This window comes from Chanos chanos, chromosome 2 (assembly GCF_902362185.1).
Source record: "Chanos chanos chromosome 2, fChaCha1.1, whole genome shotgun sequence".
Classification (NCBI taxonomy): domain Eukaryota; kingdom Metazoa; phylum Chordata; class Actinopteri; order Gonorynchiformes; family Chanidae; genus Chanos; species Chanos chanos.
The window spans coordinates 52,981,153-53,006,099 of record NC_044496.1 but is presented as its reverse complement, the minus strand read 5'-3'; the positions used below and the strand labels follow the sequence as shown (position 1 = coordinate 53,006,099).

The window sequence follows — 24,947 nt, the reverse complement described above, 5'->3', positions numbered from 1 at the left end:
TATTAGAAGGCACAGTGCATCACACAGCCTTTTTTGCATAGGTCAAGGATGGTAACTATCTACACTATTTACATATTCAGCACTGAGCAGATATTTACCCAAAAAAAACACAGGACGGCATCCGCGCACAGACTTTTCCATATCGTAAAATCCAGCCAAGGTTCTATTTCTCTCAGAAGCAATTTCTAGAACAGTGAAAACGCTTTTCTTATCATCATTTTGCACCGTGGTTTTACATCATGGTCACATGCAGTGAGAAAATGACAATAAAATCAAGCTTCATAAAAGCTGAATTGGTCCCATTTCAGTATCTGTACAAGAGGCTTTGAGTGTGGTACATAAGCTGTTATGTACAAATACAGTAAAAAGAAAAACAAAACAAAATAAAACAAAACAATAAAAGAAGTGGGAATGAATTAAAATGCCACATTTCACAGTTATAACTGAGTTTTATCTCTTTGTGTTGACCATGTAAACACAAGCACGCACGAAAGATAATTAGCTGTCACCTTCCAGTTTGTTTAAAGATGTTTTTTTCTTTCTAAAACTACAGTATTCACAATGTGGCGTGAGTGTCACTATAGCTTGCAGTCATTTGTATGCATTACAGCCTCTTAATGTAAGATATACTTTCAATAGATCCATGCTCATACTGAAATACACAGAGACATTCCCTCTTTTATCTCCAAAGCTTTGGCAATAAATAAAGATATCATGGCATTTGAAACATATGGCACACAAAAATATTGGGACAGCACCAAAAAAGGAAGGTATTTTAAAAGACTATTAAATAGAAGAACAACACACTCCTGATTTCAAGTAAACAGAGCAGACATTAACATTAATGTGAAGCAGTTTGCAGCTACCCCTGCAGTTTTGTGATATCTGAGTGTAGCCAGGAGTTTCCTGTTCTTCATATAAAAGGTGTGATGCCCGCTCTTTCCTAACTGATTATTAATTTTTTTTTCTTTCCAGAAGTTTCCCTTGGAATATAGTGCATTGGAAAAGAGACTGAGAAGTTGGACGACACACAATGAAAAATAACACAAATCAGTACAGACTACCATGAACAACCACAGATTACACAAAAGGATTCCATCCGTGATGTGTTTATGCTTGTTACTCTGCTTGAGATTACAATCTGCATTTTTTTTCCTGATAGTAATACATTCCTTTTATTTTTTTTTTTTTTGAGGGAAATGTCCTTCTGTTTTATTTTGCACCATTTTTTTGTGATTACCTGACACGCTGAGGAGGAATCCAATTAGTTCTTCCTCTTGGTGATACCTGCAGTCTGTTCTTGGATGTCAGCTCCTGAATAATAATAAAAAAAAAACAAAAACAAAACAACAATACTTCTCTGAATTTAACCTTTACAACCAAACAAGCAAAACCATCATTTCTGTTTGGTGAGGTGGACCACTGACCTCTTTCATCGTAGTTGGTTTAGAAATGGGACATGGTGGAGGAGGTCTATCAGGGGGTTCTGGTCTGGATTTGGAAGCCACTGAAGGGGATGGTTGGAGTTTCGGGCCAGCATCTTTAAGCTGCATGTCTTGTTGGTGGACCGCATATGCTGGTATTGGTGGTGGCTTCACAGTAGGTCGCACAATAGAGTGTCTTGATCGGGTAGGGCCACCTGGACTGGGTCGTGGACTGGCCTGACAAAAGAAGAGAGGATTGATATTTAGGGGTGCTCACAATCCAAAACTTTGGCCTGAGCCATATTCCATGAGATATTTCATAGCGAAATGACATGTAGGTTAAACAATGAATGCCTGTTAACACTACCATTTTGCCCGTGTCTGGTCTCTTTAATTGGAATGTAGGGTTGGCATGACCGCTGCTTGGAGCTTTAGTATTGGGTGGAGCAGGAATGCTGCAATTGCAAACAGCCAAAGTTAGACATACTCTCTGGGGGGTCAAAAAACTCAAAGAAACTGATAATATTCTTATCGGTAGGCAGTTTGACAATTACCTGACACATATCTGTGGAGCTGAAGAGGCAGGAGCCTTCAAAGAGTGTCGTCTATGCTTGTAGTAACACCAGAGTCCCAGAATAACCAATCCCAAGATGCAAAAGAGGGGGAGGAGCACCAATACAGGAAGTATGCTGACTGTAGACAGAAACATCAAAGGGACACGTGGTTAATATACAAAAGAAACCTGCATCATTCATCACCGAGCAAATGATACTGGTTTATAACATATAAAAATCACCTGTCAATGATCTGTAACATATATAACTTTGTAAGAGGTGTGCAGGAATGCTGCTAACTCACTCTGTGTGGTGACTGGTCCACTGTCCAGGCTTCCACCTGCTCCAGCCTCCAAACAGTGGGGTGGGGCCCAGCCCACATCACAGTGGCAGTTGTGGTTGTTGTTGCAAAGCTAAGAAGACCAAATGGAGGCAACAGTAATTTTAATTCAACCATTTCCCTCTTATGAAATACTTATATAACTTGATATATAAAAAAAAAACCTCATGCGCGCTTTGAGGTTCTTGTGTGAAACAGACAATATGTGCTTGAAAAGTTTTAATCCTCCAGCTACAAAGTTACAAAAGAGATTTTCTACATTAATGAAGAATATCCTGAAAGAAAATGGGCATTGTTCTATGAGTTTTATGAGGAGAACTCATGATGATGGCATGGCAACGCTGAAATCAACACTGAATTAAATGGAATGGAACAATGATTCTCACGTTGACCTGACTCAGAGGAAAGAGGTGTGGCGGCGGATCTAAAAGCCCATTAAAATCACAGATGAATCGCAAACTGTTTGGTTAGGTATGTGCCAGCTTTCCAGGCGGAGTCTTAAGAGGTCGTCACCTACCCCGCGTCCGTGGCACTTGGCACCGCACTCGTCCGCCCGCAGGAAGGATGCGTTGCGGCACTCGCCGCCGAAACAAATCTGTCAGCGACAGCGAGAAAACACACGGCGAAAAAACGATAAGCGTGCTCCTGTTGCAAACGATTCGATTAAAGAAGACCCAAGAAGATCCAAATAAGCGAATTTATAAAATGCCTCTGCAGTCCAGTGCTCACCCCGTTCTCTCCACATTTGGTTCCGGTCATTACCAGGCCTGGGTCCAGGGTGTCCCCCTGGCCGTCCTCTCCCTGGCCTTGCCGGTATACGTGAGTCCCCCTGCACATGATTTTACGACTGCCCAGATGTATGGTCGTGTCAATGGCCACAGCATTGAATTCAATGGGTTTGGAGGACTTACTCAAACATTGTATTTTACCACACTTTGCATCCCTAAAAAAACAAACAAAAAAACCCCAAAAACAAAACAATAACAAGAAAACATATTAAGAAAAGTAAAAAGACATGATGACTTAAGCTGCTGAAAGCTGAAAAAGGTCTTTGACATTCGACATAATTGTAGTATTTTCACCGTGTGTGATTTAAACTGTTTTCTTTTTTTCTTAAAAAATAAACACAAAAACAGACATAAGTGAGATTACATGTGATGATGTGGCACTAGACATATAAATGGTGTGACAAAAACAAATGTCAATTTAATCAGTTAATAGTTAAAGAGGATGCATGACAGTTCATATAACTGCATTGTCATGACAGCTTGATTAAGATGGACTAGGTCTTCCGGTTTTTATTGTGTTTGCGTTTGTTTTTTTCCTTACTTCTCCGTACAGGCTCTGTATTTTCCCATCAGGTCCTTGCCACAGTTGCCGAAGGGATCTCCTGCCTCATTCACCTTGGTGAAGCACACGTCGGGTGCAGGCTGGGCATCTGAAGCAAACACAGAGAACACACACAGAGCAAACAGATGGTATCCCATATCACAAAGACAACACAACTCCCAAATAGCATAGCGCAAACACGGCACAGCCAATCACAGGATCTCAGAGCGAAAGGCAGTCGGTGACACGGTGGCAAATACCCAACAGATGGTATCTCATATCGCACAACACAACTCAGCTCTCAAATAGCATACTGCAAACACAACACAGCACAATACTGGATCCCAGAGAGAAAGCTACCGGATACACAGTGGCAGATACCCAAAGCCACCCGATTTAAAGCCACTAATGCATTACAGAGCATAATACATTTGAACGTAAGATATCGGTACAATACATCTCCATCTGACACAGATAAGAATACTGAATCCTAAAATCAAAGTGATGAATCGTCACAGAGCCCGATATGATAAATAACGCTGAGACTATTGGCCTTACCTTTTCCCCAGAGCGAGAGGCATTGCTGTTCCAGGGTCAGACACATCCCAGTGTAACAGTAGGCTTTCCCCCTGGCGCATGAGCTGCCATCCATCAGGTAAAAATTAGCAGGACAGAATTCAGACTTCCCATCACAGTACTCGGGTAGGTCACATGACCCGGACGGAGGGCGGCACATCACACCTGGGCTCTTCAGCTACAGAAAAAAAAAAAAATGGAAAGATAACAGGATTATGTAAAATGGTCACATTTTACGCAAATGTATGAAAATGTCTATGCGACAAAAAACGAGCGAGAGAGAGAGAGAGAGAGAGAAATAATACCTTGCAATTATCACAGCATACTCCATGTGCGCATTCAGCACCGACTTTAAGTGTGCAGTTGTTGGCATTGCAGCATGGGCTCGAACATTCCTAGTAACAAAGAGAAAGAGAAAGCGAGAGCGAAAGAGAGAAAGAGCCATAAATGAAAAGGTAAAATGAGAGCCTCGTAACATCGTAAGGCGGGCGATTCATTCATTTACCTCCACGTCTCCACAGTCACACTCCTCTCCTTCCTCCAGGTAACCGTTGCCACATCGCTGACCCCCATACATGGCTTTAGTGTTGGGGGGGTTGAACAGGCACTTTCCTCCCCCCGAGCTCAGGTAGCGTTTCAATTCTTTCTGGTTGCAGGGGTTGAACACTCGTGGGAAAGGGTGGCTAAGAAAATCAAAAGAGAGTTCGCGGCGTCAATATCAAAGACTCCTAAAACGTAAAAACCATCTGGCTTTAGGATTCGCTCTAGATGGGAAACAATTCCCAATTCACGCAGCGCAGCGTCTCTCTCCCCTCACCCTGTAGCTGCTGCCATAATGCAGCCCCCATCTTCAGGCTGGGCCTGGCAGCACCCAGCGCTGTCATGACTCATCCCAAAGTTATGCCCCATTTCATGAGCCATGGTGGCTGCGACTCCAACCGCGTTTTCAGAATGGTCCTGCAGAGCAGAGTGAAGTCAGGGAATATTTTAGACACGATATGTATAAAAGTGCAGCCACGCCTTTTCCATTAATAAAATAAAAACAAAAAAAAAAAAACAGGTCATCTTACTGAGTTGACCCCTCCTGACTGATATTCAGAACACATGGCTTTGAGTGGCGCCAACCCGATGGTGGTGCCGTGGAAGGACATTCCCCTGTAAGCACAGGAAGACACAATTTATTATTTTTTAAATGCTAGACAATATTGCAAAGAGGAGGAACACTGACGGTTAAAAAGCGTCGTCCGGTTTCTTTTGGATTTGGAAAATACAAGTCCTGTTCAGTCAGTATCAAAACATTTAAAAGTTTTACTCATGGCACATTTCATTGGTGAAAATACTTCAGTGACAGCACTGCTGTAGCTATCTGTGGCTCTGTGGTTCTTCTGTTGTTAGCTGTTTGTGCCTCTGTGATCTATATCTCATTAGCTGTCTTCGTCTCTGTGTGCGTGACAAAGTGGAAGGAGCAGTTACTATGAGCAACTCCACGTCATCGGGTTGTGAAACGTACGTTATGAGCTGAGCGTTGTCATTGGGCAGACGCGACAGCTGTTTGCCTCTCCACGTAAGGAAAGCACCCAGAGTGCTATAAGGGTTGTCGGACACGCTGATCTTGTCTTGATCTGTCCAGATCTCCAGGCCGATCAGGGCAACACGGATGTTCAGCGCTTTGTAATACTGACAAATTTAAGATTAAAATTCAAATTCAAAGTCACAGAGTCAATCAATCAATCAATCAATCTATCTATCCATCCATCTATCTATCTATCTGGCTCCGAATGCAAAAAATAATCTTATCTTGCCCCTTTCACATCGTCTCCTACCTTGTCCACATAGTTGGCTGCCTCAAGAAGCTTCATTTTGGTCTTTTCAACATCTCGTCCATGCTTCACATACTGCAGTCAAAACAGGACACGTGTCACCATTTTGACTCAAAAGTTCCCGTTTACACAGCTGCCAAATTGAGCTCATTCAGTTAAAGGAAAGAGGGTTATTCATAACTGTCAGGGCCCAATTGTGAGTGAGTCATCGACACAGTGAGAGGAATTATGCTTTTCTCATCTCTTCATTGCTTTAATACAGAAGTTTGACTTTCAGACTTTTAGAAGGACTCTTACCAGTGCGTGATCAGCCACCATCAAGAGCTCCACATACATCATATTCTCACTGACCTCCAGTCTTTCCTGCTGGATTACAGTACAATGAAAAAAATGTAATGCAAAATCCTGCTGAGAAAAATTAGTATAGCCCCTGAGCCGCTGATAGGAGTGGTACTCCATTACTCTGATCAATTACCGCACCATCTAAAATGCTCGCTCTTAAAAAGAAAAATGTCAGAGACATAAATGTAAATGTTGCACAATGTTGTATATATTACATTTAAGAGACGCCGCGTCAGGCTCAGCGGGGTCAAATTAACACAAGCCCTTTCAGGCCTGGGATATTTAGATGCTAACCCTGCTGATTGAATGAGGCTGCATCATTCCAGCAAGGAGTTCTTGCAGTCTCTCTGTCTGGTTCTGGACGTCATGGCGATTTCCACAGGAGCCCCTCTGTGGTTCGAGGTCACTGGCCCGGTACACTGCATGTCCCTCAGGGTCTATGTGATCAGGCAACGGCTCAATCATGTAGCTCTCATTGCCTTTGAGTGTTATCAGACCCCTGGACAAAGAGAAGGATGCAAGTCAAGTATGCAAGCATGCAAGTATACACAAACTACAGCTGAGAGAGAGAGAGAAAAAAAAAGCCGGCTTAAAAGGGAGGTGATCCCCTTTAGTAACGTGACCTAGAATTCGCAGCTAAATTTGTGTCAATTACAGTTCAGATAAGCAGGATGCGCAATGGCTTAAACGCGTGTTTTGAGAGAAAACGTCTGTGAAGAACCCGTAGCCATTGAGAGAAAAAAAAAAAAAAAAGATTTGTATCCCGGATGGGCGGGGGGGTAAAACAAGGGGATAAAAATCAAATTGATGGCCAGTTTGTTTATATACAACTGAATCTCCTGAGCTGAAACTGCTTGCTATGTTTCCTGAATCCCTTATTGGTGCTGTTCCAATATTTCTAAACGCACACACACGTACACACGTGCACACACACACACACACACACACAAACACAGTTTTTGGAGCAGAGTGATGCAGCTGTGAGAGACTTTCTGGAAGGCTTTCTGTATTTTCTCTGTGTGAGCCTCCCACGTCCCAGTATGAGTTTGCCATTCTCTCTCTGACTAATGCAATCCCCACACGAGCAGAGCCTGTCGAGGTAACTCTGTGGTTCCAGACGATATCCATTAGTTTATGGACGTATTCATCCCTTTTTTTTTCTTACAGATGTCAGATGCAACCTGATATTTATCATTGAAAGACTGCTTGCCTGTGTGTGTGTGTGTGTGTGTGTGTGGTTTTTTTTTTTTGAAACTGTACATCAGGAAGGAAACAGCATCTCTGCAGGACTTAAAAAAAAACAACAAGATTTCATACAATTCTTCCACTCAGGCAGTCTGGCAGTTTCTGGTACTGAACTCACTGAACTCACATCCTGGGTTCTGTGAGGGTCCAAAAAAGAAGTGGTGCATAGTGGGATACTCGACCATGACCTAAAATTAACCGTTGTATAAAGTGTCACATTTACTCCACGCCATCTGCTTGCATAGATCATTGATATCTGATACTAAATTTACAGTATCCTATCAAGTCAAAGATTCTAAGATAACCTTTGGTTGTGGTTTATCCCTAATTTTAGCATTGCAGGCTCTTCCAAGAATGATGGGCATGTCGTGACTACCACTCACATTGCAATTCCTATTTTAGACCCCGATTCAGTGGAAACCACAACCGCATATTAATGAATTGGACAGATTGCTAAAAATGTAACGTTAAAGATCTCATTTCTGACTTATGTGAAACAGCTGTGACGGTTGGAGAGACAATCTACAATTTCGAGGTTGTTTTTACCTGAGTCCGGCACAGGTGCTGACCACGACATGGGAGCCCTCCATTCCCCTGACTGTGCCGTGGTAAAAACAGTTTGCCTGGGACAAAAAGAAAAAAAAAAGTTCTATAGCTTTGCTGCTTGACAAGTACAGAGGAACTGCCTTACGCTGCGAAGATCTTTTATAACAAATTTCATTTAGAATCTAAAAGAACTGGTCTGAGTACAAAAGTGTCTATGGTCCTAAGCTGTTTGATCAAACATCACTTTCTTAGCTTTTTCACAAAATGGACCTGAATCATTTTTCCTAACGACTGATAGCAAGATAACAAATGGCGTTTTTCCATACTTCGGTTTCAACCAAAGGGAAACTTTATCACAAGGTTATACATCCCTATATTCTCCTCATTGTGAGTTTATTTGGAATGCTTTCTGCACTCACCCTTGTATCACGAGTAGACCTTTGTCGGGCACCATTAGGACTGTACCACGTCTCTTCATATTTGGGGGAAAACAGGTCACTGAGAAGAAGAAAGAAAGAAAAATTCAATGTGTTTTAAGAATTGTGTCACCTAACACTAATCCTACAGCTCCTAATTATAGACTTGGTTAACACTGACACATCCTCCACGTTCCTGTAACGTAAACATGACCTCATTTGGTTTCCACTCTTCTTTTCAGTCACACTTCACAAATCAGCTTTTGATCGATGTTAAAATGATCTTCTTTAAAGCAGTGCCTAGCGCTCTCTGAACAGGAACACGGTGTTAGATTACAGATTGTGTACATATTCTTTAAGGTTTTGTTGAGAAAACTGCCTAAAGAGGATGTTAAAGAAGGAAGACCGTGTCTCTCCTCTAATGGTCAATAGCTCATGAAAAATTCATTGAGACAAAGCATCTGGAATACTGTGAGCATCAGAGGAGCATACACAGGACAGACAGTAAACAAGCTAAGGAACATCCTGCTAGCATGTTTCTGACTCAGAAAAGCCTTCAGGCTGTTCTACATCTACCTCTGAATCAAAACATGCTCATAACCACTATACTAAGAGGGAAGTCATTTATTTGTTTAATTTGGTCAATTTTTCATCTATAGTCAGTAATAAAACTGTCTCTTCAACAACACTGGGTTTGAACACCATTTTGTTTAGAATGTTTTAAATGCCTCTTTTTAAAAAAAAAAATAAATCTTTGATAAAATTGGAATACAGCTGTAAGTTTAGGGAAGCGGAATACAGCATTTCTATTGAATTTAATAAACAGTGACAAGGTAACTGAAACATTTTCACCCTAAAACTTGGACAATCTGTGGAAGGCTCTTATAACAGTGAAGTAAAGAGTTCCCTCACTGCATTGGTTTAAAGCACATGGTATCCTCTTGAATTATAGGGTTCAGACGTCCTTTGTTGTCTGTCTGTACTGTATCAGCAAAGACAGGCTAGTCAGACATGCACTTCAAAGCATGGATTTATGTTGCTAACCCAAAATGACCTGTGACTGTGATAAATAATGAGAATGAAAATAAACCAAAGAGCGCTGACCTCAAATGTGGTGTTCGGGGCGACTCCCATTTGGTCTCATTTTGCTCTGCAACATCCACGTCTCATTTCATTTGAATTTTTATTTATTGATTTATTTATCTGTTTTGGATGTTTTCATTCTAAGTCAGTGTGATGGGAAACACTGGTTTTATTGCTCTTGGATCCAGAAGAATGAGTGTGAAACATTTGAAAGAATAGCCTCATTTTCCAGCCAAAATAAAAACATGTCCGATTTGCTTTTTTTTTTTTTTTTTTGGCGCTGTTGAAATGAATTAACAATCTGGAAAGTATCGTTCACCAATGACAATGTATCCATGTCCATGAAAATGGAAAAACAATAAGCAGATGAATATTTAACCTGACAATACGATTCTCATGGAAATGGACAGATAGATCCTCCATGGACAGAGTGAGATTCTGTTTCTGTGTCTGAGTGTGACATTTCACCAGCGACTGAGGCTGGTGTGGAGTTCTGAGGTGACTGTTACTGGAGTGTGTCAGGGTGGTCGACCAGCTGTCCTCCACTGTTTACACTGGCGACTCCAACAACGCACTGGACAGAGTCCAGACCCACTAGGTTCCGAGCCCAAAACACACACACGCACACACACATGCACGTTCACACACACACACACACACACACACACACACACACACACACACACACACACACATACACACAGAGAGACAGAAACACCAACAAAGCAGCGCCTGCGTGGCCTCATGGGATATGAATTCAGCACAACTCTGCACAATCTCGGTCTGCGGAAAGGCGAAGCCATCAAACCAGCTGATTCCAGGCTTGATTCATACACGAGCCAGACATGAGGCGTTAGACCGCACGAACAGTGGAAAAGTATGGTTGACTTTTGAACCAAGGGATGATGAGTGAGCAGTAACAGCCACATGCAATGATATAGCTTAATAATTCCTACATTATGGCATATTGAAGGGAAAGTGGCTTGTCAGTGTATGCTGTTGTATTCTGACAGTATAATAAGTAATAGTAATTTCAAAAAGCATAATGTAATATCAAGTTCCTCTAAATTTCCTGACCTAATTCGTATCAGGGACAGGCAGTTCAAGCAACCATGTGCACTGTGTATAAATTTCACACACATAAACCAGGACCGAACGAGGAAAGAGTCAATTTAAAACATTCTTGTATGTGACCTTCTTTCTTTCTTTCTTTCTTTCTTTCCCTCTCTTTTTTTTTTATGTGGCCAACTCAATTTACATTTGGTTTAATAAGTGTTGTCACACTTTGCCATAAAAGCCACAGAGAGCCACAGACCGGTTGGAGGCCGGGCACGTGTGACTGTCTGAGGCAACACCAGTGAGACAATGCCCGCCTGTCGCACCCATCGGCCCTCGCTCCGGGTTCCCGCGAGCTTCAGACAAAGCTTTTACTCAGCTCTGCTCCACAGTGCCGCGTATCCCATGCTATATTAAGACCAGATCCAAAACCGCCAACTGCTGTAACGGGAGAGTCGTAAATGAAAATTTAACGACGTTAAATCCGCATGACATCATATCCCCTGGGGCGGGCCCGGGGAGCGAATAAATAAAAAGTGCGACATCTCGGGCATCTCACCAGCTGGATCTCGAAAAAGCCTTAACGCGCAGTTCTGATGACTGACCGAACTATGAAATGATATCATGTCAGCTATTCTGCTTAAGCAATACCGTCTCACTTTCAGAGAGACTCTAAACTCTAAAACACCATTTTTATAGGCAGATGTAAACCCTTCCGTAATAAGTGAATGTGAGCCTTGGGCTGATGGCAGTGCTTAGAAAGACTTTCCGTTTAGACAGTCACAGAGACAATTCCTTGGCGCATACTTGGCATCACAGCTGTTTACTGGTGGTCGACTAATTAACAATGCCGACATGATGCCGAGAAGGCGTGGCTCCTGCAGCAAGTACTCACAACAAACAATTTGAAAAAAAAAAAAAAACTAATTATTTTTAAATTAGTTACTGTCAATCAACTGGAAAAACAAGGGATTATGGCAAACAATATAGCCTCGTGCTATGAGTGAAGCTACACTGAAGTAAAATACCAGAGGCTGATTCCGACAAAAGAATGTAATGTACATTTGTACTCTCCAGTAGTAATATAAGGTATCTTTCAATCCTACCATCCATAAAATATAAAAGAGGGCAGATTTACACACAAAAAAAAGACACAATGAAATTCATTTAGAGCGCAACGCTGCACTAAGCCAATGGGAGAGTGGCCAGACAGATGCTTTATTAAGCATCCAGTGTTTGAAACATGGCCGCCTGGCAGCGGCTGAAACAAAGGCTAAATTGAGCAGCGGCGACGGCAGTGCGGAGTGAGGCTACTGCATCAGGGTCAGTGGGTCACATTCTTTCAGGGGATTGGATGACATCACTACACTGCACTACACTTAGGGTGCTAGTCAAAGAGGAAGGGGGGTGGGAGCGAAAGACAGAGTAGGGCTGGGGAGGTGGTGGTGGGGGGGGGGGGGGCAGAAAAGGAGAAGAAAGGTAAGTCAGAGTGACACACAGACAAGAAGAAAAAAAGAGAGAGGGCGAGGAAGAGAGAGAGAGAGAGAGAAAGAGAGAAAGAGGGGGTGGAGAGAAATGAGAGCAATACCAGGAAGGGGGGGGTGTGTGTGTGTGATAAAGGGCACCTCTTCAGCTGAAATCAAAAGAAAGTAATGGAGGGGCTTTTATAGCAGGAGTGTGTTAGAGAGAGAGAGCGAGAGAGAGAGAGAGCAGCCTGCCCTCTATCCGACAGCTCGTCTCTAAGAGGGGTCACTGCAAAGTCACACAAGAAAATACATGACCATGTGGTCAGTGAAGACAACCCCCCCCCCCCCCCCCCCCCCCAAAAAAAAAAACCTGAGACAGCTCAAAGGAAGAAAAATAAACAAAATGATTTGACAGACTACACTGCTGACAAAGGACCGGTGACCTTCTCATTTGTTAATGGTATAAAGTGATGTATCTTGTGAAGATAACCCTTACATCCTGAGATGTGGCAGTGTGGGAGGATCACTCATTCTAGCAGAGACGTGTATTTCCATTGAGGTCTCCAGGGAGGGAAAGAAACAGGATAAAGTAAGGGAATACCCTGACCAGGCTGTAGTCTGAATCTGGTAAATATAATGAGCTGTCTTTGTGCACAAGGGAGTTTTAGACCACTAAAGGAACAACCAAGGGTGTGTGTGTGTTTGCGTGCGTGCTGGGGGGGGGGGGGCTGTCATTTGGTGTATACTGGTGGTGGTGAAGGCAGAGTTTTTTTATCTTACGGACACAAGTAAATCCCCATTTCAAATTCTGATTCATCCATCATATCCTTGTCCTCCTTGTTTCTAGCCCTGTCTTGTCGCTCCCTTTCCTTTCAGCCAGGGTTCTGAGTCAGCACTGGCCTGCTTGGCTCTTAACTGAATGAGCTCCGCTGGGCGGAGGCCTGGGCAGCCATTCATTAGTCTAAAAGCCTGAAGACACTGGGCCAGTGCATACTGAATGACTGAGATGGATCTGCTCTGGATTTCAGCCACAGCTTGGACATCACAGCTGCTTTTTTTTAACATTCTGTCCATGTTCTATCCATCACCAACAGAGAAAAGGAGAGAAACAGACAGTAAAAAACGAAGACCGGGATAAAAAAAAAAAAAAAAGAAGACGTGAATATATGAATATGCCCGGCGTGTCTCGTTTAGAGACTTCGGTGCCTACTGGTTTGTTGGTTTCTGATCTGATAATCCTATTCTTCGGAGAGGTTCAGCATTGGCTGGGATGAAATCTAAACAGTGGTTGACTGTCCGTGGTAACTGATGCCGAATGGCGCCTCTGCACACTCATGTCTGTCAGGAAACTGAATTAGTATTGACTGCCTCATTTCTGAGGTTGACCATAAGAGATGAGGGGAGGACAACATATGCAGTGTGAACAGATGTGGTTAATGTTTAAATATAAAAAGCACGTTTTCATTGCCTGAGCAGTAGAGCCAAATGAGCAACATTCAGCAATGGACTTTAGCTACTTTTTCGTAGAATAATAAAAAAAAAAACCATTCTAATAACATTTTGATAAATCTATATCTCCTTAGTTGTGGTCATCTTTTTCCGCAGAAAACATTAAAATGTTTTAAGAACCATTATGGCAAACATTTTTTGTTTCGAGGGCATGACCCACTGTGGAAATCAGTCAAGGTTCCAGCTTAATTGTAATCTTATGTTTAACCTGAGTCATGCACATACGAGATCACTGAGGTCATGTAACAGCAGCATTCATCTTGCATTAATTTTGCAACACTCCTGATCAATATCTAGCTCTTTTGTAGGACAAGCATATTTTATAGCTTAAACAAAATCTGACAAAGAATTAGTAACAAATAGTGTTATCAACTGAAGCATCCCATGTCAGGGAACAGTAACAATGGAATTTTCATAACAACGACACCTACACATGCGTTACATGAAGACAACAAGTGTGACTTGGAAGAATCCACAGAGGTGATGAGGGGGAGGATATTAGTCAATCTAATGCGAGGAAGTTAGCTCACATACATGTGGTAACGATATTTTTGTAACATCCTTCTGCATGGCAGAAACAACATTTTTGAAATGTGCATTCAAACTGTACTCATGTACAGGAGTTTTAGCAGTTTCAGCAGCACTAGGAGCAGTTAAGTTACAATCTGTATTGTATTTTCTGGTTGTGTGGCTTCCAGGTGGGGGAGCATTCCTTGGGGGCAGTCACAGTAAGACAGTGTGGAGTCACAATTTGGAGTCTCATTCACCCCAACAGATGTCTTTCACATGTGCTAGGATTCCCTAATGATGCTTTTCTATTGGTCAAGCACCAACAAGGCAGCTCAGAGAGCTATTAAGAGCTTTAGCACAGCCAGAGGCTGGGATCATAAAGATCCCCTAAACAGAACACAACAATGGACATCACTGTCATCGTCGTCATCATTATCATCATCATCATCATCATCAATGCATTAATTAACTAAGTCCTTAAAGAGGGTCTCACAAAAAAAAGCAAACCATGAGACATTATCATCTATGTCCTTTGGCAGGAGTATCACATGTCCTCTCCATCAACACTGAACATCTGGTCATTTTAAAGTCAGACTCAAGAAAGAAGAAAAAAAAAAAGAACTTACGTTTTAGCATATGATCAGAATGTTCTATTTTTTAAATTTTTTATTTATTTATTTTTTGCTTTTGAGGTGGATAGGTTAGAGAGGTAGTGGCTGAAGTGAAACATTGTCAAATAGTTTATGTGTTCAATCTGCTTGACTGGAATGAACGGTCAGCCTGGCGGATTATGGATATAAAGAAAAGAACTCACTCATTCCTCTGTAGTTGGAGAACCAGCTCCCTCTCCGCAGCGCTGATCTTCACTTCAGCCACAGAAGGATGCTGATAACAGAAAAGGTCAGAACTGTTTGAAATTCTGATTGGACAACGTTCTGTGCGCAATTTCACAAGAAAGTTTTTCACCAAAGAAAAAACTAAAACAAACAAACAAACAAACAAACAAACAAGAAAACAACAATAACCACAACAAAAACGACGACAAAACCTAACGAATACAGTATAATTAGTATAATTGTAGACCACATCATAAATTCGACAAAGTCCGTAATTTACATCGTTTTGACAGCTGAATGAGCAATTATGGAAAACTGGAGTATGGACAAATGGATACATACAAGGTGTTTTTGTGTATTCAGAATTTAAATGGACATGATCTAACCTTTATGCCATCATTTGACCTTCGGTGTCTTGCTGAGTGCAGCCACTCTGGGTACGTTATTTCATATCGCTCCAAGTTGTCCAGAAAGCGCATCTCTTGGTTCTGCCAGCTTTCCTCTAGAAAAAGAATTTTTTCGAGTCGATAATACACAACGCGCATAAATTTTCGACAATTTTCGATGACGTGTCTGAAATGAATATTTAAAACTGGCATATACTTAGTGAACCCTACGGTCTATGAACCCGATGAACCACTCATTAAAATTTCAGGTCTTATGCCACGAAGTTCTCCCACAGCGAACCTTTTGTCTGTTCTCTTGAGGTATTGCTATTGCAACAAGAGTATCCCTGTTCTTTGCAAATCAGTCAAACGGTCATTTAAAATAGCGGTCTTAGATACTGCATATCTGTCACTATGCATGGGGCTTAACGTTTTAACGTCTCATTTCTGTTGCAAAATGTAAACATAAATGGAGACTTACCCCCGGAGTGGTCTTTCTCCGAGACAATACACTTCCCACAAAGAAGTAGAGAAAATAAATAAAAACACACAATGTACTGCACAACACCGGATATAATCCACAAATTGCACAGGCGGCTCCGAGGCATTGTAAACCAAACGTGTAAAATTTGAAACTATGGGCAAAAATCAATTAGTGCAAGGAAAATGTGCATGACTCAACAAGCAAACGAGCGGCTATGGTGAATTTAGGCTCATAGTGTGTACAGTAGCACTGACATTTACAATCGTGCCTGTCTCTATATCAGGGGATGTAGTTGCTGCTAGGGCGATATAAGGCGCATCTCTTTCATTCCCATTCGCCTCATGGTACCTCCCATTTGGCGTCATGCGATAAGTGTTACCCCCGCAAAGGCGCGTGCTGTCGCTGGGTACTTGAGACCATTCTTGGCAACTGATTTGCGTTATGGAACTCGATCACTTTAGAACTTCACTGTCACTTTTCGAGAACACAAAGACACGTAAATAACCAAAGACAAAAGTGGGCAATCCGGGAAGAAAACACACACTTCGAAGGACACTGTGAGAACTTTCTTAATTTTCTTCGTTTCCTTTGTTTTAGAAATGTGCTACATGCATACTTGCATAATCCCATTTTTAACAGGGACAGGCAGTGGTCTTCGCTATGTACCCTTTTTTTAAAAAAAAATTTAAAAAAAAATTTTGAGTGTGGATGTTTGTCCATAATGGTAGGACTGCACAGTCATTTTTAAGCTTGAAACATGTTTGGAGATGTGAGCAGAGAAATGTGCTTGTTTTCACTCTATTCAAAACATAAAGAATTGGGTGGAAAAAAAAAACTGGTGGGAAATTGCAACCCGTTGGTATTTTTGCTTTTCACTCCATCTGCAGCCGTAACATGTCCAGAGTCAAAAAACATAAAGCAGTCAAGCTAGAGTAAAGCTAAACTCAGAATGATCCATTGACTCTCACTGCAAGGCATTCAAGCCTTACACAAGCCTTATTTATTAGCCAAATATTGATTCCCTTGTAACTCCATTAAGCACTAGTGTGCAAATACCATTTTACTGGAACTTGGATGATATTGGACCTTAGCAGAGAGGAAAAAAAATAGCACAGTACTGCCAAGTTGAAAAGATGAGAGAACAGAGAGAGAGATCTATTTTGTCACAAATAAAAATCGAGGATCACGTTTCATTGCGATAAGATGCAATGTGGTCGTAGTGCATGTGCTCCATAAACCGTGAGTTCAGTCCTGTGTAGGAATGTAAGCAGAGACAGATGATGTTCACGCCGGGAGACCGAGTGATTCCTCAGTTACCTACTGGCATTTCTGCTTCCCAGCATGAAAACTGCTATAACTGGCCAGGTTACAGAATAACACAGCAACAGACATAGACAACCTCTCGCTATCATATCAACGCATTCAGCCTTGATAAAATCCAATATGTTCACCAACACATTTTAATGTGATGATTTAAAAAAAAAAAAGAAAAAAAAAGAAAAGCCAATGAGTACACATTTGTGGCAAATATTTGTCCATCTGAAGTTTCTCAGATAAGTTTTTCGTCCAAACCTTTTTCCAGAGCAAGGCTGTATGAAGACATGATTTAAGTTCTTTACACATCAACTGTCATTTTCCAGAATGTCGGGATGCTCTTCCCAAAACTCATCTCCGATTATGTCACAAGTAAGAGCGGCAATCTTTTTCCTCGTTCGGGTCACGGTAATCTCTTTTTCTTCCTCTTGAGGCAGTTTAATCTTTTTCGTGGTGCTTTCATCAGTCTGTAAAATTAAAAATCGCACGATTACTGATGCAGCCAAACTACCAATGAGCGCACTGTGCAACAAAGCTTTTTCAGATTAAACACTAGCTCACCTTTTCCCATACCAGAGTAGTGCCTTTCCTGTGAAGTGGGGATTCATTGTTGTAATTGATGTTAAACTCTGAAAACAAGATCTCATTCTTATCGGCAGCCAGCGTTCCCTGAAACAAAAGGAATTCAATACAGCCGACGTGTCACTCATCGGAGCATTTGCAGCAGTAACTTATTAAAATATGCATATGCATAATGATGACTTTCAGCCATATGAAACAGATGACAAAAGCTGAAAGAAAGACAATACAAACATTTTCTCTGAGTAATTTTATGGGATGCTTTCTTTAACTGCTCCAGGATGTAAAGGACAAAACCAATAAGCACTAAGATAATTACACAAATATACAAAATATACTGAAAGGTTACCATGTGCAGATAAGCTCTGATTGGAAGACAGATGTGCCAATATTAAACTCAGACAGTTCTTTCAGCAAGTTTACCTTCAGTCTGTCCTCTGCTTGGCTGGTAGACAACCCCCCCCTTTGCACCAAGGTCCAGAACACTGTATTGTATAAGTTGTTGATATGACCTGAAAGACGATTAGTACACATTCAGATAAAGAGATAGTTATACAAAAAAACCCCTCCAAAAACCAAAAATAGATCTGTATAATAAATGGAAGAGATGAACTGTAACTCGCTAGTATAGTTAAAATTATACACATAATAATACAGTTAATGATATTTCCGTAAGTGAATACAGATTTATATATTCATTTCTTTAAGTTAATATAAAATTATTTAGAAGTTCTACCACAGATAGAAATGAAGGTTGGGATTGCTTTTATAATCTATATGGACCTCATTTCAGGCTTCAGAGATGTGGGGTTCATCTTGTAATCTTTATGAATCTCATTTTAACCATCATCACATCACAACTTATACATGTGAGACACAAGCTACATATTATACCTGTTGGAGCCGTTTTGAAATATTGTGTTTGCTGGGTAAATACCGAGTAATTATCATGATCACTGAACTCATTTTTATGTTTTGGTGAATATTCATAGATGACGTTTTGCCTGGCCATTTAGTTTAACGTAACCATTAAATGGGCGTGGTTGTTCTATATAGGTCAGAGTAACAGGTGGCACAGGAGGGGTGTAAAGGTTAACAGTTTTTTAACTGTGTATATACAAGCATGCAAATTCAAATACGAAATTCTTTTGTGATCCTGTTGTCCTGTTTCTTCTATTATTGTAAATAAATGCACATAAAATAAGAACAGGCATCAACTGAGCTTAACCGCCCTAAGAAGTGACGTTGGAAGGCCACTACAATATCTAATAATTTGTTTGCACACCAGGGGTATATTATTGGAAAAACGTATTCATATAAGTACAATAATGAAAAAATATTCTTCTGAAAATGATCATTTTGTTTATCCTGTCTACAATATGGTCCCTTACAGTCAGCCTGCCTCCAGCTCAGGTAATCCCTCAAGTTATGGTTGCTAGGATACAACACAACTCTTCCATCAAAGCCTGGGGGGTAAAGAAGTTTCTGCTCTCCAAAATATTCCCTCCAGTAGAAGACATAGCTGGAGGAGAACTGGGATGCGACATGTGTCATCAGTTTACTGCAGGGGAGCAGAAGGAAAAGAGGAGAAGGACCAGTTAGCTTTATCCGTTCATAAAATCAAGAATAATTGATGTGGTATATTCTTATGGTCATACAAACATTTAACTTGATTTCTGTGACAGCCCTCTAAAAGACGTATTTCAAATCTTTTTGAGGACTGCACCATCTTGTTACTAGAAGGGATAAATGACGTGATCAGGAGACCCAGAGAGTTAGTTTACCTGGCCCTTCTTTTGAACCAGTTGGTGGACCTTTTGAAGACAAAGCTGTACTCATCACTTTGCCCATAGGCAATCACTATATCGTCAAGCTCTTCCATGACTGACTGGGCACTCCGGGTCATGAGACTTAACGCTCTATTGTCGTTGGGTTTAGTGAAATTGTGCTGCTCAGCGAACCTGTAAAGGCGGACACGGTCATCGTAATGAGAAGATTCATTTACAGAAATCGAGTACATATTACGTTAGATTATTCCGTAAAAAAGTTTCGGCACTGCTTTGCGTTACCATTTCAGCAACAAATTCACACTCACTTGTGGAAGTTGCGTCCGTCCAGTCGAACAACAATGTAACAATTTCGCAAGCATGTATCGTCAGTCTCAAAATTACGCACATACTCAAATTTACTTTTGGCCATGATGGAGCTCGAGGAAAAGTGTGCAGAATGGGGTTTACAATTTCTCAGGCACCCCAGACTCCTCTGGATGGTTTGTTTCAGCATGAATATTCTGTTACCAAGAGAAAGAGAAAACATTTAATCTGACACACGCAGACCTTTGGTGCTTTAAAACTTACTATATATTTAAGATCATTAACCAGAAGGTAACTACACTTACACAACGTCACAGGCATCTCGGCTGATTGTCTCCCACTTTAAAGCATCATTTCCAAGGACATTTCACCTGTGGGTGAGAATACGGTCAAATTAAACCATATCCTGTCTCCTCCAACATGTGATCTTTCGAAAAGATGTGTAAATCGTTATGTGAAAACGTTAAATATTTCACACAATTAATTGCATCGATGTTGTCTTGGGACAAAATATACACACGTGCGGTACGTCATTTATGTTGGTACGTCACTGAAATTTGCCGTACTGCTACAGTAGCTGAATTGTGGATTCCGCATATTGAAATCAATGCAATGTACAATCACAGAAGAACTTGTCTGACTACTTATTGCTCACTTTCTCTAGTATCGTCAGTTTATGTTCTGAAAATTAAACGCATTCAACTCAAGTGTCGATTTTGTCGTTCCTTTTCCTCCACAATTCCTTTATATGATTACATAGTGCCCTCTAGTGGTATAAATTATGAAGCAGAATGGGCGGACCAACTTTCCCATAGTTCTCAGAGGCAAAGCTTGCGGTTGTTTCAACTTTCAAAAATGGAGGAGAGGGAAAGAAAAGTCCCAGGTGAGGGGAAGCCAGACAGCGGTCAGGAAGCATCACTCAGCGTACGTGACCAAGAAAAACCTGGTGAAGACAGTGACAGGAAACTGAGTGAAGATGAAGATTTTGATACTCAATTGGACGTTAGCTCCGACAAGTTTGATCCACTTCGTGCATTGTACTCTCCAGAAGTTCCTTTGCCTTACCCGAACATCAAGTGCTTCAATAATATTGCCGAATATGAGAGCTTTATGAAAGGTGGCCGAGGTAGAGCCAAACCCGAGAATGTGGAAAAGAGACTTAGGAAAGCGAAGAAAGGAGTAGCCGACCCAGAAAGGATAGAAAGACTGAAAAAGCTCATGGTGAATAATCCGGTTGAAGAAGGCGAGGGTAGTGGGGTCAAAAGGCCTCCTCGGAAACAAAAAGCTCCTAAAAATGTTCTGACAAGGATGTCATGTGAGTCCCGCATTTGAATCTAACATAACACTGGATACCTTAATTATGCAGTGTTGCCCCATACACATGACATTACAAACCGTAATTTCTGATTTGTGTGGATTAAACCTTAACATGTCTACTAACAGTTTTTACTTGCTTTTCGTGAGGCTATATGTTATCATGGATTTATGACAGCAAGGTTAATCTGTTGATTCTCGGTTGTCTTTTCAGCGCACGCAGGAAGTCCGCTCGGGCAGCTGAACCGGTGCGTCCAAGATAAGATCAGGGTGAAGGTTCATATCCGGACATTTAAAGGTCTCCGTGGAGTGTGCTCCGGCTTCGTGGTGGCCTTTGACAAATTTTGGAACATGGTAAACGGTCTTTGACATTGATACATTCCAGCTGCATTACACTACAGATACTTTTTTTGTGCAATAATTCAAATATTTTACGAAAATGTACATGTTGTTTGCGTCATTCTCTCTTCACCGCGTTGTACGTCAGGCGATGGTGGATGTGGATGAGACGTACAGAGAGCCCTTGCTGGGAGAGGCGTTGTACCACGAGAAAGCGCTAACTGTTACCAGGGTATAGTTTGTTCTCATATTACTATTACACTTTGAACACGATCTACATTTTTCTCAACATCTACAGATGAGTCATATACTGTACTGTTCTGAGCTTGACATGCTGACTGTCTCTTCTGAACCTCTGAAATGCACAGTGCTCCATAAGTCACATTGTTTGTGTATATGACCCCCCCCCCCTCCTTCCTCTAGCTTTTTGAAAAGCTGAAACTACAGGAGAACGAGGAGCTCCGTGCCGTCGAGGAGATGAAACTTGGAAGCAAAGATGCAGCCAGGACTCCACAGCCGGATGCTAAGGAAGAAGGACCCAGTCACACGCTTCACCGCTCTACTCGAGGGAACAGCAGGAGAGATCCCAGGGTGCCCACGGATGGTCACAGTCTCCCTGAGAAAAGCACCACGACTCCCGGGGCCTCTGCAACGGAGCATGAAACTGAGGAGAAACAAAGACCAAGAGATTCGAAACCCAAGACGAAGTACGGGAAGGTTCACACACGACATGTCAATCAGCTGTTCATTAGGGGAGAGAATGTGCTGATAGTGACTATACAGCAGGACTGAGTCCCTTTATCCTCAGTGTTTTAAAGGGAAAATTCTGAGTAGGATGTTCTGTTTGCTAGTTCATATAAATTCTGAGTTTAGAGAGAATGCACTTTAATATATCATATTGATATGTGTGCTTTTCTGCTGGAAGAAGTGAAAATTGAATTAAACCCTTAAGTAGCCCCAACGAGACCCCAAATTTCTAATTCAACTTTATTAAAGTATCATATGAATTAGCCACATGAAGAGGTGCTTCACTTTTTGTCCACTAGGTGGTAGTATTGCACCAATTCTAGGTCGCTCTATAGCTTACAGTATGTCCATGATGGTTAAAAAAACAAACAAAAACCCCACATAGCATCCTTTTGCCTCAGTCGTTGCTCATATTATGCACAGTGTGGGTGTAATGAAAGTAATAACCTATCTCTTAGGCCTGTGATTATTTGGACGGGTGCCAGAAAAGTATAATAGTCCAATAATCCAAACAAAGAAAATATTTAAAGTATATGCTCACTCATGTAGATTACAGGGTTGTTGTTTGTCAGAAAAGCAAATCTGGGGAGCTTTCATTGTAGGCTTTGTTCTCTCGGAGCAACAGGGTTCATAATAACATTCAATAGGTGATTACACTACAGTCATTTCTAATACACCCTTACTGTTACACATGTGATTTTAGCTTTGATATTACTATTGGTAACCTGTTTCTCTTTGTGGCTTACTCTGAAATAAGAGAAAATTTAAACATACGGAGAGAGAGAGAAAAAAAAAAAAGTCAGCCACCGTCCTCAAACTCAAGCACTCCAATTTTCATTTCAGAGGGTCCAGATTGAAAGAAAAATAGAAAGAGCGTTGACGTCCTGTTACTGTACATCTCTCTCTCTCTCTCTCTCTCTCTCAGTGACAGATAGAAATGACAATCGAGCCCCGGTGGATTTCGTAAAATCATTTATAAATAATTGAGCTTTTTGAAGATTGAAAATTGCACATGGCACTCAGAGATAGCGGTTATTGTCCCGACGTTTTTGATTGTGATTACGCTTTAATGCGTACATTAGCCATAAACAGACTGCTTACTGCAAGTCAAGGAATTTTTAAAAGCTTTTTAGCCCCTCCCTGCCTCCCTCCTCCGTTCCCTTCAAAACTTCATAGGTTTCTTAGGGACAAGCGTTAACATACGTGCACTATAGTCATACACAGGGGATTTCACCATGTTGTGAAATTTTCCCTTTCACGGAAGAGCCTGATAATGACCTTTGACCTACGCTTTTGTATGTTAGAACAGATGCACAATATCCCGTATTTTTAAATCCAAAATTGCACGCATTAACGTTGAAGTTTGCAATGTTTGTATCCAAACCACAAGGAACATCTTTGGCATTAATATTCATAGTTAATGAAGTCCACATGCTTATTAAGTCTAATTAATAAGGTTTTTTTTTTTTATTAAGAAGTAGACAAATACTTATTCTCTGTCTTAAATTATGGATTTTCATGACATATCAGAGAGCTTTTCTGGGCCCCCTTTTCTGAGCAAGATAGGAACTGAAAGTGTTTTTGCTCCTAAGCCACGTTTTCGGGATGTCTGAGGATGTTGCATACTGCAGGCAACCTACTGAAGCAGGGTTACTAGCAGAGGCAACCTACTGAGGTCTCAGAAAAGAATTAGAGAGGCACTCAACACCTAGCGGCGCATGTGCGTAATGAACAATATTTTACCCGTCGCAACTTTTCCTTTCCTCCGTCCATTGATCTGGGAATCATTATGATTGGCGGTTCCATCCTCAGCGTGGGCCCGCTGGATCCAGTGTTCTGGTCGACATGGTTAAAAGACCGAAGCAAGACAGCGAGGCCTAGAGCTGGCACGTTATCGAGACACTAATGGGTCGTCAACATCTGAGCTGCTCTCTCTGTATGACAAGGACAATGTCAAACACATTTCCTTGTCTGAAGTCTTGAGGTTTCTTTACTGACAACCTCTGCTTTCCTATGACCGTTTAATTATTCATGAGTAAAAATTCTGTACACAGTTGCATATTTATGAGGTGACCAGCTGCTGGTGAGCATGGGAATGTTCATGTGCCCAGATGGAGGGGGGGTTCTTCATCGAGCAACACAGAATGACTGTTATAGACACAGGGCCCCCCCCCCCCCCCCCCCCCGTCCTCACTCAGGAGAATGAGGGCACGTAACCGCAAGTTACATAAGCTTCATCTGAAGTTTTGAGAACTTTTCGTTTTAGATTAAATTTCGTAAGAGGGATACAGGATTTAGACCGGTTTTTCTTTTGTCGTTTTGAACCTTTCGGACCGCAAAAAAAAGCTTTTTAAACGTCTCCTATTCACGATGCTTATGTGGAAAAAGAAAAATGACAAACTCAGGAGTGTGGAGATTTAGCAATCGATCATGATCGTGCATAACTGGCAGCGGAACCGAGGGAAACTAGGTCAAGAGAGAAACTTCTGTCTGTGAGGGAAGTGATTATTTACACAGTCCAAAATGCAAGGTACACATCTTTAACGGAAACTCAAAGACTAGTGGATTTAAGAGGAGGGATAAAACAAAGAAACTGGCACTGGACAAAATCTCGTATGCGAAAGAAAAACAGAAAAGAA

General features: G+C 41.4%; 3 protein-coding genes across 4 annotated transcripts; 1 reads left to right on the top strand and 2 right to left on the bottom strand.

The window, feature by feature from the left end:
- Positions 1-1,236: 1,236 nt before the first annotated feature.
- Positions 1,237-16,287, bottom strand: adam19b (ADAM metallopeptidase domain 19b). The gene is made up of 23 exons (XM_030765555.1): positions 16,183-16,287; positions 15,920-15,950; positions 15,439-15,554; positions 15,031-15,101; positions 8,596-8,674; positions 8,177-8,253; positions 6,680-6,884; positions 6,341-6,406; positions 6,047-6,118; positions 5,734-5,900; positions 5,294-5,378; positions 5,041-5,180; positions 4,729-4,906; positions 4,529-4,618; positions 4,206-4,401; positions 3,648-3,756; positions 3,048-3,261; positions 2,836-2,913; positions 2,283-2,391; positions 1,979-2,117; positions 1,792-1,879; positions 1,428-1,661; positions 1,237-1,314 (listed from the first exon to the last, which is right to left on the bottom strand). Exons 1-23 carry the CDS (start codon positions 16,285-16,287, stop codon positions 1,237-1,239), a joined length of 2,727 nt encoding a protein of 908 aa, XP_030621415.1.
- A 1,254-nt stretch (positions 16,288-17,541) lies between these two features.
- Positions 17,542-20,354, bottom strand: thg1l (tRNA-histidine guanylyltransferase 1-like). 2 transcript variants are annotated; one of them, XM_030766499.1, is made up of 7 exons: positions 20,214-20,354; positions 19,911-20,105; positions 19,600-19,776; positions 19,207-19,376; positions 18,239-18,327; positions 17,798-17,905; positions 17,542-17,703 (listed from the first exon to the last, which is right to left on the bottom strand). In XM_030766499.1, the coding sequence occupies exons 2-7, from the start codon at positions 20,096-20,098 to the stop codon at positions 17,545-17,547; spliced, it is 891 nt and encodes a 296-aa protein (XP_030622359.1). In that variant the 5' UTR covers positions 20,099-20,105; positions 20,214-20,354; the 3' UTR covers positions 17,542-17,544. The 2 variants fall into 2 exon arrangements, with proteins under 2 accessions (XP_030622359.1, XP_030622360.1); XM_030766500.1 differs by lacking the exons at positions 19,911-20,105; positions 20,214-20,354 and having other exon boundaries at positions 19,207-19,281; positions 19,600-19,726.
- Positions 20,355-20,763: 409 nt separating this feature from the next.
- On the top strand, positions 20,764-22,353 carry lsm11 (LSM11, U7 small nuclear RNA associated). The gene is made up of 4 exons (XM_030765554.1): positions 20,764-21,223; positions 21,437-21,576; positions 21,710-21,793; positions 21,985-22,353. The coding sequence occupies exons 1-4, from the start codon at positions 20,764-20,766 to the stop codon at positions 22,351-22,353; spliced, it is 1,053 nt and encodes a 350-aa protein (XP_030621414.1).
- The last annotated feature ends 2,594 nt before the right edge of the window (positions 22,354-24,947 follow it).

Excerpts from the sequence above, each read along its gene's own strand:
- adam19b (XM_030765555.1), bottom strand. The coding sequence starts at position 16,287 with ATGACGCCAAATGGGAGGTACCATGAGGCGAATGGGAATGAAAGAGAT. Across the intron at positions 6,407-6,679 it reads AGCCTCATTCAATCAGCAGG|GAAAGACTGGAGGTCAGTGA; the intron begins GTTAGCATCTAA and ends GTAATCCAGCAG. Across the intron at positions 4,402-4,528 it reads TATGCTGTGATAATTGCAAG|CTGAAGAGCCCAGGTGTGAT; the intron begins GTATTATTTCTC and ends TTTTTTCTGTAG.
- thg1l (XM_030766499.1), bottom strand. The coding sequence starts at position 20,098 with ATGCTGAAACAAACCATCCAGAGGAGTCTGGGGTGCCTGAGAAATTGT. Across the intron at positions 19,777-19,910 it reads GACGGACGCAACTTCCACAA|GTTCGCTGAGCAGCACAATT; the intron begins GTGAGTGTGAAT and ends CCGCCTTTACAG. Across the intron at positions 17,704-17,797 it reads CTACTCTGGTATGGGAAAAG|ACTGATGAAAGCACCACGAA; the intron begins GTGAGCTAGTGT and ends TTAATTTTACAG.
- lsm11 (XM_030765554.1), top strand. The coding sequence starts at position 20,764 with ATGGAGGAGAGGGAAAGAAAAGTCCCAGGTGAGGGGAAGCCAGACAGC. Across the intron at positions 21,577-21,709 it reads TTGACAAATTTTGGAACATG|GCGATGGTGGATGTGGATGA; the intron begins GTAAACGGTCTT and ends GTTGTACGTCAG. Across the intron at positions 21,794-21,984 it reads AAGCGCTAACTGTTACCAGG|CTTTTTGAAAAGCTGAAACT; the intron begins GTATAGTTTGTT and ends TCCTTCCTCTAG.